Genomic DNA, 19,581 nt, shown 5'->3' with positions numbered 1-19,581 from the left:
GCTACAAGTGGCGAGATGCACATCGGGGCGGGGGAAAGGTTTGCCTGTGTGTCGCATCATATATTTAATTTATCAAGGAAAAACATCCCGGCATATCATTTTGCTACATATTTTAGTGTCGTAAGATGATATTGTTTTTTAGTATAATTCCATAACACTGTGTCAGCACATCGTGGCAATACACAAAGGCTACGGGCGTTGTAACCACAGCAGGAACGAACTGGTAAACTTTTGAGTGATCTTTGAAAGAGTCAATCAGCATTTTACAGTTAGTTCAGCAGTAACTGAACAAAACGACTTTCTCTGAGGTCTTAATAGTGTACACTTACCATGAGTCAAGTCTGTATACATATATTACATTAACGACTTCTGTTATGGTTAGTTATTTGTCTTTAATTGTATCTCAGCTTGCTCTACCAGCAGTAAAGTAGGTCTGTGCAAACATTACATTACTAATTTGAGAGATCTTTTGCCGATGGTTGCTCTTCTGTAATACGTGGCGCTCCTTGCACTCATCTACCGCCGGTGATGCTTAGTGCAATAATATGCATATAATGCTTGAACACGTTCTTTTATCCATAGATAGCTAAACGTTATAGGTTATGGACTTGCTCTACCCCTCAGATGGAACTTTCGTTTAGTGTATGTATATAAAGCACTAAGAAGTTCTTTTCTCGCTAGCCACAGCCATTATAGGTTGTGTGCTTGCTCTAGCCAAGCAGCAGCACTAACACCAAGGTTCCTCTAACGAGCTGCAGCCACGGCAACTTCTCCCTCACGCTTGGTGAGCTGCGTCCGCTCATTGGGAAGGGCAGATTTGTCACACTCATCTACCTAATCAAACACGCCACGCCATCATCAACGACGTCGTTGTATATCACAACGTGGGCAAATACATCGTCCTATTTGTATCTGAGGCGGCGGAGTGTGATATTTACCTACGCAATATATTATCTTGGATTGTCAGGTGTAGTCAATTGAGACGAGAGTAATATAGACTCCACATCACAACGTTGTAATCTTATTCCTATTGGAAGATGGGTTTGAGGGACGCAGACACATTCTGACATTCAAATCCTTGTTGGCGATTGTAAATATTATGCTTTTAGTAGAGGAAAATGAGAGTTTATTTCAGATTTGAAAAAAACACCCGCATGAATGATGATTTTTACAAGTCGGATTGTATCATGTGGTTAGTACTGAAAATGAATATATTTTTGCAGGTTAGGTCTATTTAACTGTCAAACTGACAAGGTATTCTGGCGCCAGTTTGAATGATAGTAATGGGCGATTTCTTGAAATTAAAGACTGTATCTTTGATGCCAGAACCTAATGGGCGCAATGCCGTCAAAGTAAAACAAACAGCCCAGTAATCCCCATCGTCAGTTAACCACGATAAAAGCCTTATAATTGTGAAACGCTAACATTTTACTGGAGTGATTTCCCTATCCGTTACACATCATAACTCCAACATTACTACATTAGGTGTTCTTAAACGTCTTGAAGTGGAATTTGACATTGGCAATGAAGTTGCCTTGACGGTCTGAATGAGGAATACTTCAAGGTAGTGTCCTCTCACAAGTTATCACATTGCCGAAGGCAGCAACACATCGAACTATTATGTGTGCCTGTGTAAGCATCTGATGTCCTAAATTATTGCCTTTCTTACATGCTTGATGTAACAATCACGTTAAAAGGCTTAATAGCCCACGCTGAAACAGCCAACTAGGGACATAACAATCGCACTACAAAGTAAAGTCATTAATCTAAACCACTTAGCAAGTATAAATCAAATAGAGAATGAATGTCTTGTATGAAAATTAGAAGTCACTAATAGTGCTGTATTTCATTCCACACGCCACGAAACCATCATGTACATTTCTACAAGACAACACAAGTTAATTCCTGTGTTTTAAACTTAAATTAACCAACATAATGTTAAAATTAAAAGGAGTGAAATAAAGCTTCAGAAATTGGACTCCGATGAACCATGCCACCCGAGACGCCTTCTGCATAATTTCTCTTATAAATACGCTACTGATCAAACTGACTTTCCCTCTGCTGGGATCAGTCGTGGTACAGAGTGGTGAAATGGCAACAGAAACGAAATATGAACGCGAGTTTGTACCAAGATATACGGAGACACGTAAGGTCATGAATACGTGTGAAGAAACATGAATATCAAGTGGGTCCCTAGTGATACTTTGTCGATGCGTTAGAGAATTCATGTTAACGGTATGTTTTATAAAACCATTCAGTGCGTAACACAGTCGGAGAAGATGCCAGCATTAACGTTAGCATGTAGAAAGTTAGGCAAAAGACAGTGTTAACGTCAATGCACTGCAGAGTTCGGCAATATACCAGTACTAACGGTTGTGTGTTACAGAGTTAGGCAATATACCAGAGCTAACGGTGGTGTGTTACAGAGTTAGGCAATATGCCAGTGTTGACAGTAGTGTGTTACAGAATTAGGCAATATACCGGGTTAGGCAATATATCACTGTTAACGTTAGTGTGCGCTCGGGAATGTTAACGTTAACATGTTAAACGGTCGGTAAACGTAACAATGTTGACGTCAATATGTCGGGAATATACCAGTGGTGTAGGAGTCAAGGAGGGTTACTTTTCTACGCACGTGTCTCATTATCTTACAAGAATGGAGAATACCGGCATTAAGTCAACGAACGTCATGTACAGTCGCGGAATTATTTTAACGTGAATGGATTCGACAGCCGAGGGATACTGTTATGCTATGCAGTTGTATTGATAATGTTGTAATAATTCCCAATAACAGGTTCCCGTCGGTCGACAACAGAAGTAATTTGGCAACTTCCCTATACCATAGTGCACTGAACTATGTCTGGCTGCCAGCTCCTGGTAGAATCAATATGCGAGATAGAGAAGACAGCTGTATACAAATGTTTGTATCTGCGTGACGCAGTAAGAAACGAGAGTATTATCAACTTCAGCTCGGGGCATACTGCTTGGAGTCAACGCTGTTGATCTTACCAGATTCTCACCATCTTCAAGATCCACCAACTGGCTCAATAGATAACATAGGGTCATGAATGGGAATTAAAGGGGGAATATCAAACGTGTATATTGGAAATTGATGGTGACTGTGAATAGCCATCAGAATGGAAATATCATAACGGGAAATGGAAGCCGACTTGAGTGGCAAGGTCTGGCATGACCACAGCCGATATGGGGGCAACTTACTATCGAGAATAACGACTTTGGTGCTTGTAATCTGCAGATCCGATGTTCTGCAAACATACGTCCCAGCATCTGTCATCGTGGCTCTCTTGATGTACAAGGCGCTGATTATGGTTCTCTCGACGATGGACATAACAATCTGAATGTGAAGTCGGTCGTCCTGTGTGATCTTGTGGCCATCCTTGAACCAGTCAATACCGTCAGGGGGATACCCATCTCCGGTGGCATTACAAACAAGGCGCAGTTCATTCCCTTTCTCCACGTAGCTGGGACCGGAGATTTTTATATCTGAAAATAAAAGAATATTTAAACAACATGGCACAAGACACATGTGTAGATTGATATGTTCGTGAAGTAATCAGGAAGCATAATGCATCCACATTTTATCTTCGGTTTGATAGTTGTTACAAATATGGAAAATATTGAAGGTGGAATACAAATACTACGTTAAATCACTTGAAACTCCCTCTATCCGTGTAACTGAACACAAAAAACGTAACAGACTATGGCAAGACATGAGCCATCGTGTAGATTCTGTTTCCCATACTGAATATATATTACAGACGATATCCTATCTTAAACGTCTAAGTACGATTAGGCATTATGTAAGATAGTACATATAGCCTACCAACCGCAGTATGTAGTCAATAGTGAAGTGCGATAATGTGTTGATAACAAAAGCCATGTATTGTGTTTGTGGTGTAAATACTTTGGATAATACTCTTCGGAAGAAGGTTGTTCATGCCATGAGTGTAGGTGTGCCCCAATAACTGTACAATGAATGTTACACGCCAGCTGATATTAGACATGCACTTCAGATACACTTGTTTAAAGCACAACCGAACATCAAGTCACATCTATTGTACGGGAAGCATTTTGGCGTCCTTGCAATGAACAAGTTTTCATTCATTTCGCTGTTTCATAATCTCCTCTCCCATAACCTAATTTGACTCTGTCTTTGACCTCTATCTTAAAGCAGACTAGAGCACATATGGCAACGTTGTTCGGAACAATATATGACACTGATACCAAACTGAATCATTGAAAATGGTACATTTGAGTCGTGAACTGTCAATCTCCGAGGGCCAGTAAGTGGCCATTATGATGGAATATCTTGTCTCTCGGATTGGGAGCCTATTTAATGTGGCGTACTTTCAAACTTTATTGCCTCTCTGCGCTTTTCAGCTAGAAGCAAGGCCGCGTCTCACAAGAAGCAGCGATGTAACGTCCTGCATCACATGACGTATTACCGCTATGAAGATGCTCCGTATGCCCGCTGGTAATAATGTCGGAGACTTTGGTGGATGACTAATTCGATAAAAGTTTATATCATTACATCCGACTGCGAGGCAAGTGATGCCAAAGACTCAGTATGAATTTTCAATTACTCCTATGTAGAGCGTGTGGTGGCTAGCCCTATGGATTAGTGTCAATGAAACCATTATTACGCTTGTCTGCTCCGTAAAGCTAAACACAAATGTCGAGTTTATATCGTGCCGAAAAGTGTTTTTCTTCGCCAAAAAATGGAAATTATACTGCTGACATACATATGATAAAAACGTTGACATTTTGCTATGATAATAAAATGAAGTGATTTGGGCGATGCACATTCATTGACGGCTGTATTGTGTCTGGAGACATATGACCATTGCGAGATGGGCAACACAATTGTCATGAGACATAATAAAGAACAGGTAGGATGTTATGCAGTGTCTTGTTGACCTGAGGGGAGATGCAAGGTGTCCCCCACATACACGGCTGACCGACTCCAACTCAGGCAGGACTGGACAGGCAAACGCGAAATATATTTATGAGTTGAATACAACATGAACTTGTACTGAAGATGAATTTCTTAACTATCTTGTTACGGACACACTACCAGACATCCTTGGTAGTGTTATGAATATCAATCAATGACCCTCTTCCATGAGGACTTAATTTGTGAATATAGTTTCCTGTGATGCATCGATTCTTGCACCGATAAGACACAAACTAAGTTATGTTATACCAAGACAAGAAATTCGTATTTCCGGCCGTTACTTATTCAACAATGAAATGATCGAGTAAGTGCCTGGGCTTTTTTGCGACACGCTGTAGCAGGTTTTAGAATTATCTGTGTTCATATCGGCTTGCTGATGTTAGAAAAGAGCTTCACATATTTTTGCACACACCCAACCCGGCAGTGTGAAGCCAAAGACAAGCCATGGTATACAAACTGGGTACCTCGTATGAATGGGAAAACTCGGTGCGCCTAGCGGCAGCAAGAATTTTACAATATCCAGGGAGCTGAAACTGATATTCCGATGTGCCGTTGAGATTGGCATCCAATGATCGAGAGTAAAAATACCAGCGCCCTGAGCTTGTACTAGTGGCGTGGATATGTGCGCTATATAAATATCCTATAATAATGATAACTAAAACAACAGATTGCACTGAGCTAAAAACAATGTGTATGCCGGCAATTTGTGAATAAACGAGCTAATGATCGATATTGTGAGCGATAACCCATGTCACAGGGGTATTAAGACACACTATCAGACATGGCACCGGACCTGACTGACCACCCAAGGAATCCAACAGTTATTATGAAGACCTGTTACGTCATGTTTGTGGTTCCAGAGAATGGACTTCGTGTCTGCATCGCCCGGATGTGATCGTTATCAGGATTGACTGATATCACTGCAAACTAGTCCACCATAACAACATCAGAGTTTCTTAATGTCCATTCATGTTTAATGCACCATCTACCCCACACTGGGAATCTAAAGCCATTCTGGACAGGTTTTGTGTTCCATATAGAATGTATGGATTAAGTCATTAACAGTATGTGGTGTGCCTCGTATGTTCTCTGCCCGTCTAGCTGAGGGTTTCGACGTTTCAAGAGCCAAGGGAAACTACAGATTGATTGCACCATGTTCACACACCGACAACAAGCTGGCGGGTTCCTTATCAACCACGGGGTGTGGAGTGGTCTAATGGTTAAACCGTTCGCTCGTCATACGGAAGACCGGGGTTCCACTGTCCACAAGCGTATAATATGTGAAGGCTATTTCAGGTTTTCCCCGCTGTCATCTTGTTGGAGTGTTGCGGAAAGCTGCTTATATTAAACTTACTCAGCCCTTAACAACAAACAACATTTACAGCAATAACAAGAATCATCAGAAGACGACATATCCCCCCCCCCCTCCCACGTGTTTGAAAGGACAAATCATCTGCCAGTTACTTATTGTTCTTTTCCATGGAATTCATGAAAAATATAAATGCCATATATCTGTATTCAGCAAAAAGTCACCATTTCTAGGTCTGTCTCATATATCTGCCAAGGTCTGTTGAAAGATATGAAATGGTTTTCAAGTTGTGCTCCGTCCGAAAAGTCCGAAACGTTTCCATGGAACCCGAGAAAATCACAAAAACCTGTAAATACCTGAAGATACCACTTTGGGGTTTCCCACACATATCTACCAAGTTATACTGTCAGATATTCAAAAGTTTTTGAGTTTTGCACCGGAAACGAAACACGCCTCTCACTTTTGAGACTAAGTCCGAAACGTATCCATGGAAACCAAGAAAATAATAAAAAAAACTGTAAATAGCAAAAGGCACCACTTTAGGTTCTGATTAATATACTAGTATCTACCAAGTATTGCAGAAAAATATTGAACGGTTTTTGAGTTCTGCTTAGGAAACGAAGCCCATCCCTCCATTTTGAGACTAAGTCCGAGACGTTTCCATGGAAACCTCAGAAAATAATAAACCATAAGAACCTGTACATTGAAAAAGGTACCAATTTAGGTTCTGATTGATATATCTACCAAGTTCTGCTGAAAAATATTGATAGGTTTTTTAGTTCTGCTCCGGGAACGAAGCCCACCCCACCATTAGACTAACACACACATGTTCCATGGAACAACAACAAAAAATAAATAAATAAAAATGCCCAAACTCTGTAAATAGCAAACGGCACAACCATAGGTTCAGATTATTATATATATCAAGTTTGGTCTAAAAATATAGAACGCTTTTTGAGTTATGCTCCGGAAACAAAATGATTACGGATGGACAGGCGGACAGACGAGGCGTCCACTGTATCCCCTCGCATTATATGACCGACAGACAGAACCGTGTGTAAGTTAGTAGCCTTCAGAAGGTGTGGTTTAGTTAGTCCTAGACTGGCTGTCATCCCACACGCTGGCCTTAAAGTCTTATAATGATGGTAATCATTGAACACATTGTCCAGTTCCCAGACTGGACACATGACATCTGCCTGGAAAATTAATGTGCATTGTCTATATCCGACATTCGCACATTACTGTGGAATAATTCGCTTTTGTCTGGCGCTGGGCAAACCTCGGGCAGTGAAGAATGGCCAGCGTAACACTGACCGAGCTGTATCTCATAGTAAAATAGATAGGATCATCCCAGGTCTGCCTATATTCGCCTCCTCCACGTGCTTGAGAGTGGGCTGCCTCTATTTTAAGAACGATATTTTAGCTTCCGTGCTTATCCAAGCGTTAAACCCCGATATGGCTGACGATACAGTTCTGGTGTTATGATGCTATGCATCATTAAATTGATTCTCTGCATCCATACTCAGAACTATGACTACTTTCACTGTAATATGCACATGAAGTGGACCACTGGAGGCTTATTGATTTTAACTCGATGGGAACTAAACGTTCCGTGCTATCCGGACGATGTGCGGTTCCTGCATGCTTTCATACACTGGAAACCACAGACGAATTGATACGAACCGTCGCTGTTTTGCTTTAACTAGATTTTAAAGTGTCATTTTTGACAGAGCCGACTTTCTTTGAAATTCCTTAATCGGCTACTTCGTGCGAATTTCAAAAGAAAAACTGAAGATTCCAATGAGCTTCTGGATCTATTAGATTCCAGGAAATAGAACACGAGACCGTTATTTTGTAAAATTGATAATAACAGACAAGGCAAATTATCATGTTGTCTTGGATAAATCCGTTTAACAGAACGTTTACAGTTCTGAAGCCCAGGGTCGCTTACAGGAATTAATTCTGAAAACATTAAGTGTTAAAACATTCACATGATGGCGGGCAAAATCAATCAAGACTGTCAGATGAAAGAAAAAAGAAGGCAAAAACCAGGATCTGCTGTACATTTCATTCATCACAGTGCTTAGCAAACACAATTTAACATGCATGCTGACCTAACACTAACAATATTAGACAAATTATATAATATGCCAGCGTTAAAACACGTGGCATCAAGACGATATAAGTCCCTACTCCAGGCAGAGTAGCCAGATTACATTTGACAAAGCTCAGTGGTGTTTCTTGGAATGACGGCTTGCTATGGCGTAATGAGTGAGCTAAGCTACATTACAGAAAGCTATGTGACTACAGAGAGCTACAGATGTATGGGTGTGCCTGATACATTCAGAGCGCCACAGATGTAGGGGTATGCCCTATACATTCAAAGTGCCATACTGAGTGAACACTCAAGCTGGACGAAAGATAATGGGCATGCCCTTCTCAACCAATGAGGAAAGGGTCAAGGTCATTAGGACATTCGATCCCTCTAATAATATTCGTCATGAATGAAGATGATCAGTTCATCTGATCCATCTAATAACACCCATCATGGTAGAAAGGTGATCAGCATGTGATATCCTCCCAGCAACACCCATTGTGACAGATGTTCCAGGTCAAATCTGTCGTACTCTTTTAATTCAAGTTGACCTGATGTTTTAGATGCATCCTAAGAATCTGTTCAATACGGAACACCGGTTTTAATTGATACTGAGACCAAGAAATGAGTGCATAATTACCAAATGGACGCTAGTGTATTACAAATGGTTGTTATTATGGCCAGTTTTATCGTGCTGCATTCCACTCGATATTTCAGCATTACGTCTGGAAAACGGTAAGGTGGACGAAGAGGAAGTTCAACCATAAATCAGTCCTAATTATGACGAAGTACAGGAGCATATTGGCAGCCATGTTACGCAAAAGGACATACTGCCTCAGAATTCGATATAGCTGTTATGACAGGAATCAGGGTCAGCCGATTCTGAAGCTTGCAAACTTGCGCAGACGAGAAACCATAAGCCGGAATTTGAGTAAAATGCCCGTTTGTAGTTCTGGATCGGGCGGTGAACACTTGAATGTCTGGATTGACGTGATTGATCGATGGAACCGCCGACCCGAGACACCAATAAAGATAAATAGACTGCTTGACGCTAATGTTTGAACAAGAAGGTTGCCACGGGGTACATGTTAACTCCCATGCTGAATACATACATCTGATGAGGGCATTGCTCGAACAGTCACCTCACGTGCACCTTCCCGGTTTCTTCTTCAACTTGGCTAGCTGACCTTCCATTGATATAACATTTGGACTTTGAGTTGCCATTTAAAGTTCAAGTCGTTTTGTGTAAACACTAGGAATGGGATTTCTGTGAATATCTCAACGAGAGGTTTACTTTGAAATCTCCTGATTGTATCCTGTTTACAATCGAAGAAGGAGAAACTCTGGGAGAGATTTTCTCCGGTCTGATTGATTCGTCAATGCTCCTATTTTGTGTTAATCCCATCCAGATCAACAAACCAGCGATGATAAACATTTGTTACTTTACACGGCAAACTCACGTATAAATACTCCCTTCATTAACAGCGCCGATCTGATCGATAAAATATTACTTCCATGGTCACTGCCACTTGCCAGTCCAGTAACACTTGCTCTTTCACACTTAACATCACGCGTCTTCTATACATTTACAAAATATTAAAACAGCACTTCGAAACTGAATCCTTCTCGACATACATGGTGCCAATCATACACTTATCTCGGCTGATAAATCAGTTCCATTAAGCCAATTTACAGAGAGCAATAACCCTGTTAAACCATGCACCTATTCTTGGTCATCCGCAGTCTGAAATGTGTTGGTGGTGACCGTCAGTCCTTCACCAAAGCAGTATTTGATGGTGAATAATCTGGTGAGATGCATCACACGACGTTTAAGACCTTTGACATAATTGGTAACGGGCAAGATTATTTATGCTGCCATTAAACCGATTTGTTTATATCCTAATAAACCCATTGATCCTCCTCAATGACCAGATCACACACGAGGTATTCCTCACTCACAGCATTGCTTCAAAAGATTATCAATTTGTTCACATGAATTGCTTTTCTAAGTTTTATTTCACACTTTCATGGTAGCGCGTCTTCATGCTGAACATTGGATTGTCCCATTGCATCCTTTCTCATTTGTAGAGGAAATATTGGCATTGATCGCAAGTAACCGACGTGTGGCTGTAGCCAAACACTTGTTTCATTCCGCCTCTAAGTTGGCGGCTGACTGTAACTTAATGGTCCCAAAAACTAGCCACGTGGAATTTTAGAGTATGCTGCAGTTAAGTGCTTCAGATTTAACAGCTTGACGTACATTGCTTGGAATAATAATTTTTTAGCGTTGGTAAATACAATTATGTCTGTTGAATAGTGTATTTCCGTCCTATTCTTGAACGTATGCATAAGAAACGCTTCTCGTTCTAGATTTCTTGTATTGACTATTTTTAACAATCGAGAATCTGAAACATATGTTTAAGATATGCATTGCAAACATTAGGGAGAATTACACCAGCCTTTTGAACGTTAATATCTACAGTGTCTACTAAATGTACCCTATGTACACATTGTAGAGCATTCATATCGTTTTTCCTCCAATGTTTGTTTGTTCCATATATTGGTGCGTTTGAAACTTCGGTCATATTCTTTTGATGCTGTTTCACTAGGAATCTTATGCCAAAGCATTGTTTTATGCTTAGAGTTCACAAAGCTGAAGGTGACTGTGTCTTCAATGTGCCTTGCTTCTGGCTCCAACCGCAGAACCATTATTGATGTCAATAGAAATATGGCATGTCTGCTAATTATGCAGAGCATTCCTCCCGTATACTTTGTAATCAAGGTATTCGGTTTATTCACTCGCAGCAGGCGAGCTGTCATCACTGTACCAACTTGCAGGTAGCACGCTCCTTCTGCCTGCTGTTCTATGCACGACCTCCAATCATCGTGTTTTGTAAGTGACATTAACTACAATAACTGGAGACACGATATGCATTAGGAAATAGCTAACTAGGTTAGTCGAATGAACAATGACTTGCTGAGATTTACGAGCAGATGGTTGGTGTTTGCTTGGAAGCCTAAAGCCCACTTCCTTCAGAGGTTGACAAGATACCTCATTACTGTCACTGTCTCCGAGGATGTCGATCGATCATAAGCGTGTTTTAAATGTGTCATAAGTACTGATGAATGTTACAGTGAAGTACACGTTCTTTACACTTGCTGAGCAAATCCATGGTCAACTGTTCTGTGTTACAAATCATGTTCAAGTCATGATACACAACAAGTGGTCAGCTGGGAGATACAGTGGAATATTTTGTTTTGTTCGCCTTTTTGACCAGTATTCCATAAATAATATGACAGCAAAGCAGGGATTGAGATTAAGTATTGACAAGCTGAGACCAATTATGGCAATAATGATTGTGAGTTGCGCGTAACAATTACGTCATTACGATTGGGCGATGCGGTGATTAACGAAGGTATTCATGATCAGTTTTACACCATTTTAAAACTGAATATATTACATTAGATCATGCATTAATCTACAGGCAATACACGTTTCCCCTCATAGCACTTTGGCAAACCAGTCCTTCTATAGGCCTGATAGTACAAGGGCACTTCGCTTAGCTACAGGCAACTGGAATACTCTCAATGTCATTCAAAGTTCCCTCGAGATGCAACTGACATTTTGATGATGTGAAATATGTTCATTAGTTTAGATTAAATATATTCGTTTCTTTGCATAACCACAATCTCCGAATGTGCTGAATAAAGATGCCCGATGGCCATATTTATCACTGGACAGACCACGACACGAATGTGAGCATGTAATTCAATGAACACCTTTGACTGGTAGAAATGCGGCCGCGACTCGAAATGATTTGCCTGGAGATTTGAGTCGCGACGGTCACTACACAGTGAGAATTTATCCGCTCCATTCTTTTAAGGTAGCGTTCATCTCCATACCGTTAACACGTTCAGAAAGTGATTGAGATTTATATAGCCGCGAATTTCGAGTTGGTGAGAAAATAATTACAACAAAGCTCGCGGAAATTGGCTTTGTGTAGGTCAAGTTGCCTGGTCATTGTAAATCCGCTATAGTGTGACACAAGTGTTATGTACTAGCTTACACCAACCGCTGACCAGACGCTAGATCTGTAGGAATTGCTTCTCTGGCCATTACAGAAAGGCATTGGGCCACTGATCCCCTCTGCGCTAGGAAGTCTGCGGGACTAAGACTCCGACAAAGACATCAATGTCGCTCTTCTCCGTTCAGCCATAGGGTCGTTCTTACCATTGATAGGATCTTATACAACAGGTTTTGCAGCTTCCTGTCTATGAAGTAACACTGATTTTGTGTATAGTCTACATATACCTCTGAAGCCAATTTAATCATGTTATTCAACCTCTGACACTGTAGCACACACTCCCAGTAGTTAAATCATGTGAATTACAAGAATATAGATTTGATGGACAGTTTATGCCCATTTGTTGTTGTTGTCCACGGCCGAAAATATTTGTAATAATAATGGGATCACATACTGAACGCATGCATGGAATCAAACCCGCCGACAAGCAAGAGGTTTAACCCGAGTGCTACCAACCTAACATCCCTTACTTTATACAGTTGGATCCATAGACTGATACTGATATACAGGTATTACTTGACATAAACAGGAAAGTAATTTTCCAAATCTGAGTAAACAAAAAGCAAGTACATACGTATACGCAATAGCGTGTGTACAATCAGTGCATCTGTTAACGAATGTAACGTTAGGCAAAAAGGTTGTACACCATTGACAAAAGGTATATTACATCCTACTAGTACGTCTAAACTCTTCAAACACGATAGATAGAATCAATAATTTATAAATTGCATATTCAGATGGCACAACACTTACTGATGCTGTCTAAAAAGTATCGGTTGTCAAGTCTTCACTTTAAGAAAATGTGAAATAATGAGACTGTTTTTTTCATCGAGTACACATTCCAGCGACTGGAGTGTGTCTTTATCCTGGATGTTCACATGTGTAGATATCACATCGAATCGTGTCTCCATCTGGCCCCAACCAGGTCCTATATTGATTAAGTAAGTGTCATTCTATTCTACCAATACTGTTAAACAAACGTCATTATAAGTATAAGTGCGACAAGCGTTCACAAATCGTTGAGGTTGCTGGAAATACATTTACAGAAAATTAGCAGCTAGTTCATGCTGCAATATGGTGAAATAGAATCTCACACAACAGTGTCAATATTAGCATAGTGAAAAAGATTAGGAAGCAATCTAGTCTCTGTTGTTTTCTGTTCATTCTCATAAAGTAAGAAAAAAAAATAAATACAAAATTCAAACCTTCACGCGGACAAATAACGTCGAAATGATTGCAGTTTTTATCAAACGTTTTCGTCCTGAGAGGGGAGCAGGTGCAAGATAGCAAAATAAAGTTATTCACGCCGCAAACGCAAGGAGCATACAGGAACGTCTTTAAGGTTTTGTCTCTTCCTTCGACTATGTTCTTAACGCCTTCTCTTCTATTGCAGAATCAGCTGCCACAGCGCTTACCGAGGTTATCTAAAACCGTTTTAGTTATAAAAACTTCATCACAGATTCAACGAAAATTAATTATCTCCCCATAGCTCTCGACGGGAGTTTAAAAGTAAACTAATTGTAAGTAAATGATCAAAACATGATTCTAATCACTGTAATTGCCAATACTGAGCAACCAAGTTACATTTGAAAATTATGTCCGATGTTTGAGATACAAATGATACGGTGGTGAGAAAACCATAAACAAAGACCACATCTTATCTTGATCCTGCTGTCTGACACATTAAACATGGACCAAGGAACCAGGAGACACTGTCACAGCAAGTACGATACACAGCTGAAGAGTCATTAATATCAGACAACCAACACTATTGCGATACTGGATAAAACTAGACATTCTTATCACTGTTTCCATATTCACAAGTTTGTCATCGTTTGTTCACCCCTGCTGTTTATTATACGACTGTGTTGTTCTATGAAGGCATGCGTGCCCCGTGCTGTTGGTGTACACGCTGCACGGACCACCACGTACTAGAAGCCGAGGGTGGTGCGTTTGTTTACTAGGGAGTAAACGAATTCGCATGCAAAGCTTTCTGGCAGACGGTCCTTGGCTGCATCCCTGCTGCGGTACAGTTGGATGCAATGCCATTTGGGTTTTTTTATCACTTGCCTCACGGCATTACGCCTCTCCGTAGCTTGCAACAAGTGAATTCCTCGTTTCGTTCCATAGCGTATATGTGGCAAGATCCCGACCACACGAGTACTGACGTAGGAAGTTGAAGTTTGCCACGTGCAAGATGGCGGCGTTCCGTTACCCCGCAAACCTTCATTCAGGAAGAAGTTCATGTTTGGGGTGACATTGAAGACGTAACTTTAATAAAGGCTTCGTGAGATGCAGACGTTTAAAAATAAACAGCATATCTCTTCGATACTCTTAACCTTCAATGTATCCTGTTCACCATATGGTCTGTATCTATACACGGAGCAGGGTTTACTCATAACAGCTACAGTAATAGACACGAACTGGTGTTATGCAGATAGAGATAAGGCCAGGTTCTACAACATAGATCAAGGTGGCCATTGTCTCCGAACTGGGCTTCCTAATTTAGTATATCATTAATTTTCTTAATTCAGGATAAAAAGGGTTTGCATTTCAGGAAAGTGTTTACGATGCCAGTACAATGAGACTGGTCACGATACGAAGCTGATTAAAACGGCTTTCCTGGACATGCATCACGAGAGGTAAAATATCTCACTTATAGACTCTTCTTCACAACACACGTGAACAACATAGTAGTGTCCGTACAAGTCTCACGTTTGTTCACCACTCAGGGACTGACACACAAACAATCCATAACTTGATAGCCATCATGTCCTGACGTACATGACATTAGCCTTTCAGTCTGAGGACTAGGTTTACATTCGCGAGAAATCAGCACTCGGTCATACAGCTCAGACCGTGAGTCGCTAAATCCCCATCAAATAGTGACATCACCATGTGTCCAGGGAAAGGTAAGCGGATCCTGCTCTATCGGTGACAGTCTGGACAAAGGGAAACACAGAAAACACCTATCGCACTATTGATATGTTTCGTCAGTACAAATATTCATCTGTGTTATATTGGTCAGTACGTACGTGACATAGCTGTGCGCATGCCCTTTCTTGAACTGGTGAAAGAACATTTACCCCAGGGCGATGCTTTAAGCAAATGTCCCTCTACTAGGTTTGTTTGAAGGGTACATCATGCATGTCGGTTATTGATGCTTCACGCTCATGATAAACAGTGTCTACTAAAATCACCAGCACTAATTTAAGCGTCCCTGACCTGCAAATAAATCAGCGCTTACAAAAACGTAATATGTAAGGAGGGGGGGGGGGGGGGGGGGGGAGAAACCTTACCTGGTTTAAAGGTAGGCCTGAAGGGTGCATCTGAAATGAAACAAAAACACTTTATCAGTTTAACATTCTGCTTTACAAACATAGAACTTTAAAGAGTGACTCTAGTGCTTAACATTCAACATCGGTACGTCGTGAGTCATTTGTAGAATATTTATGACGTTGATGAACAACATATTAAATACCACTAGAACTCCGCAAAGCTATATATGAACATTAGATTCATTATCATTTAAAACACTGTGTGTGCAGCATGGAAATCATTAATACATACTTGGGATGTGTACATGAAAAGGATGTCCCACATTAACAAACGTGTTACACACAGCTGCCTAATTCCTTGGTTTGGAAATATGATCGTTCTCTTTATCTTCACCTGTTCAGCGTTACATCCGTACCATTAATTCAAATTAAAGTCTGGACGAGTGCACATAAAAAGACACTTGCGAAGAACCAGACAGGGTAATATCAAATTGCCTTATGTTTTCGAAGTCGCGGGTACTGAGGAGGAATCTTTGCAACGTTGCCAAACTGTTTTGCACATTTTTTACATTGTACACTTTTTTTCAATTTTTCAAGTATGTATTCGTACACCCATTAACAAGTAGATGTTTGTACAAATGCCCTCAAAGTACGTGTTTAATGTAAACTTTTTTACCGAAATTAAGATCGCATACAGTTTCTGTCATGCAATTAATCGGGGCGTGTGTCCACTTGTGTATGATGTGCTCTCATGGTGAGACGAAGCAAGCATGTACTCTTTTCTCTGCATATGCTGATATTTGTTGTTTCGCTGTGTACGTGAGAAATCCGGGTAGAACACAGTTTCTGAATCGATCTGAAAATCGTTCGGTAACATGTTAGATAAACATCGCCTTCTATCCATCCCGCCTCGGCAGTACAAGCTGTGTACGAACAATACATTCATTTTATTGGCGCATGTGCATTTCCTGAACACAAGGCTATCTTGATACGACGACTATGCGCTGACCGTGTGTGTGATGGGGAAAATATACCATATACGCAGATGTGTTCGCAAATTGACAGTCTCTACTTGGCAATATAATTAATGCAGTTACTGGCTACAGCAGCGAATGGTGTCAGTAATATAATGTAGGCGTGTGTCATCATAATTATGCATAAACTCCAATATACCTACACAGTGTGATCTCAATTAATTTACATATCGTTAAACGTGAGACGAAGATGATGTGCATGACGCACGCGTCCAATGTCCCATTCCGTGCGTACAATGAGTAAAGCTTGTGTGTAAAGCTATGAACTGTCACATTCACTGTGTTATACTTAGATTTGTGCCATACTTAGACTGTAAGGTACTGCAATGTACTTAGTCGCATGGGCCTTTCCAGGATAGCATACACCAGCATATTTGTTCAAGTTCACTGACACCATATATAAGGGGCGCGTTTGCCTCCGTTATCTCACCTTACAAGAAGACGATGTGACGATCACACTGACATAAACTCACACGCGCGCGCACACACACTCATGTACACAAACATAAACGTACATGCACACGCGCACGCACACGCACACGCACACTCACACACACGCACGCACACACACTCAGAATGCAATCTTATCACTGCTGTATTCCTAGCAGAGACTCCACTGTCCATTTTGATCATCTCACATGAAATGTTCCTGAATTACCACTGGATAAAGTCGTGGACAAATCTAGCCGCAAACATACGTGTCCTAAACATTTCTGCCGCGGTAATGTCAGAATACGAACATTTCCTCTGATCCAGTGTTCTACGTTTTCTGAAACGTATTCACTTCTTGTGACACGACATCCACATCATCCTCCAGCGAACTTCGCAAATTCTTATTTCCTTTGAACAATTCGACTTTCATAACATCCAGGCGCTTTAGTGGGTGGGTGTTTAGTGTTGACCAGCTAACAAGTGGTCAAACGTTTGCGCTTCCACATGTTCCTTTTCTGTATCCGATGTAGATTCTTACCTCGAGGTTACAACAGCTGCCTTCAGAAATGAGATTACCCCACGACTCTTATATACCACCGCAAACCATGGGGAAAATATTGATATACTTTGAAACATGGATCTCAGGATGATGTGTAAGTTTTTAGTTTTAGTTCATGATGTTTCATGAAACCAACTATACTCGTCTTACAGATTCCTCCATGAAAGCACATCACGAACATGAGATTCAGTTCCTTCTTGTTTTAGGTATTTTGGTATGCGTCATAACACGAGCTTGAAAACTCCCATTCTAAACGTTAGATAATGCATAGGCACTGTCATGTGGTATCTTTCCTTACAAAACAAATAATTTGAACCAAAATGAAAATTGCATAAAAGCTATTTTGTTTCGCACAGTTACATCGCAGGGGATTTGAACGTTCCTTGGTAAGACAGTTTTTTAATCCATCTTAACGCTCTACTCATTCGACGGACTAACACAAACTCTGCACATGGAAGACATGTTAAACACTGTGTGGAGCTCTCAGGTTTGTTACGAAATGGTTCCACAAATGCTGCCAATGCTGCTCCTTGGCTAGCATGATAGTAAGTGTTCCCTTAATACGTGCGGGACATTTAGTCAATGTGAAGAATAGCACAATATTTCAGGCATTGTCTAAATGCCAAGTTTGTCGTGCTAAATTTGAATGTTTTCAGGTCAGTTAAATAAAACGTACACACCAAAGCATTCTCATAGGCGAAACGGGATAGAAAGCGTTTTTTTTTTTTTTGTTTTGTTTTGTTTTGTTTTTGTATTTTTTAACACAGTACCGTAAACCTTACCCTCGACTCTCAGTAAAACATTGTGTCGAATACTCCTCGTCTTTGAGCTGATTTGACACTCATAGACCCCGGCGTCCTCCAGGGAGACATTTCGGATATGAAGGTTCCACTCAAGCGAGAGTTTCTCATGATATACATAAAGACGTTTATCCCGGAAGTACGTTGTGGTTCCGATAGTCAGAGGGTTGGGATCAGAAGAACGACGCCAAACTACCTGCAATTAAAAAAGAGACACATTTCTCAATAGCGGAAACGGGGTGAGCTGTAATGAGCTTACTTATCACCACATTATATCTGTAATTTTTGCTAAGATAGCGACTTCCTTGGAACCGGAAATACGCACATTCCATCTGTGCTGACATGGAGCGCGGGTGAACGAATGTATTTGAATGACGTAAAGTTAAATAGTTAAAAACGAGCCATGTAGATTATGTTGCATGCTAGAGACGAATCTTACACAGACTCTGCTTTTTGTACTCGCATGCTAGCCATTTCGAAATGTAAACACGGATATTGGTGGTATTTGGTTCTGGCGTGAACCACTTTCAAACGATTCCTGCGAGACACCAAGTATGCATGTCATTCTAAAACATAGACGTTGGTTACCTCGTTAGACCGTGGAGGAAAAAATTGGTGGCAGATTTGTATCTCTGGTTCACTGTATGGCACGACACTACACTGTATAGCACGACACTACAGCTTCAGATTGCTAAACCGATACAGGAATGGGTGTACTCACCCGTACAACTGTACAACGATACACGATACAAATCACTCTCTTAGCTGTATGGGAAAGGTCGTATGGCATGGCAATAATCTGTCATGTCTAAACTGTAAGCGTATTATATCCGGTTAGAACAGGCCCCGTTTATAACCATGGATCTCAAGTGTACTTACTTTGCCTTTGGCAATTACTTTCTAATCGTTATTTTGAGCTTCCAAATGTACCGCGTTTAATATCCATTCTTCTGAATAAAGTATGATCTATTTGTATGTAATCTGGGATTATTGAGAAAAAAGAGAAAATGAAAT

At 40.7% G+C, this 19,581-nt stretch overlaps 1 protein-coding gene across 1 annotated transcript in view; it reads right to left on the bottom strand.

Moving 5' to 3' along the window:
• LOC137278676 (zwei Ig domain protein zig-8-like) overlaps window positions 1-19,581 on the bottom strand; it is a 109,923-nt gene that overhangs the window by 14,460 nt on the left and 75,882 nt on the right. The window contains exons 4-6 of the mRNA XM_067811182.1: window positions 18,550-18,763; window positions 15,764-15,793; window positions 3,220-3,504 (exon numbers count right to left, since the gene is read on the bottom strand). Coding sequence (XP_067667283.1) covers window positions 3,220-3,504; window positions 15,764-15,793; window positions 18,550-18,763 — 529 coding nt within the window. The remainder of the gene's footprint in view (window positions 1-3,219; window positions 3,505-15,763; window positions 15,794-18,549; window positions 18,764-19,581) is intronic.

This window comes from Haliotis asinina, chromosome 3, assembly GCF_037392515.1.
Source record: "Haliotis asinina isolate JCU_RB_2024 chromosome 3, JCU_Hal_asi_v2, whole genome shotgun sequence".
NCBI lineage: Eukaryota > Metazoa > Mollusca > Gastropoda > Lepetellida > Haliotidae > Haliotis > Haliotis asinina.
The sequence above is the reverse complement of the archived record's forward strand: the minus strand, read 5'-3'. Positions and strand labels throughout refer to the sequence as shown.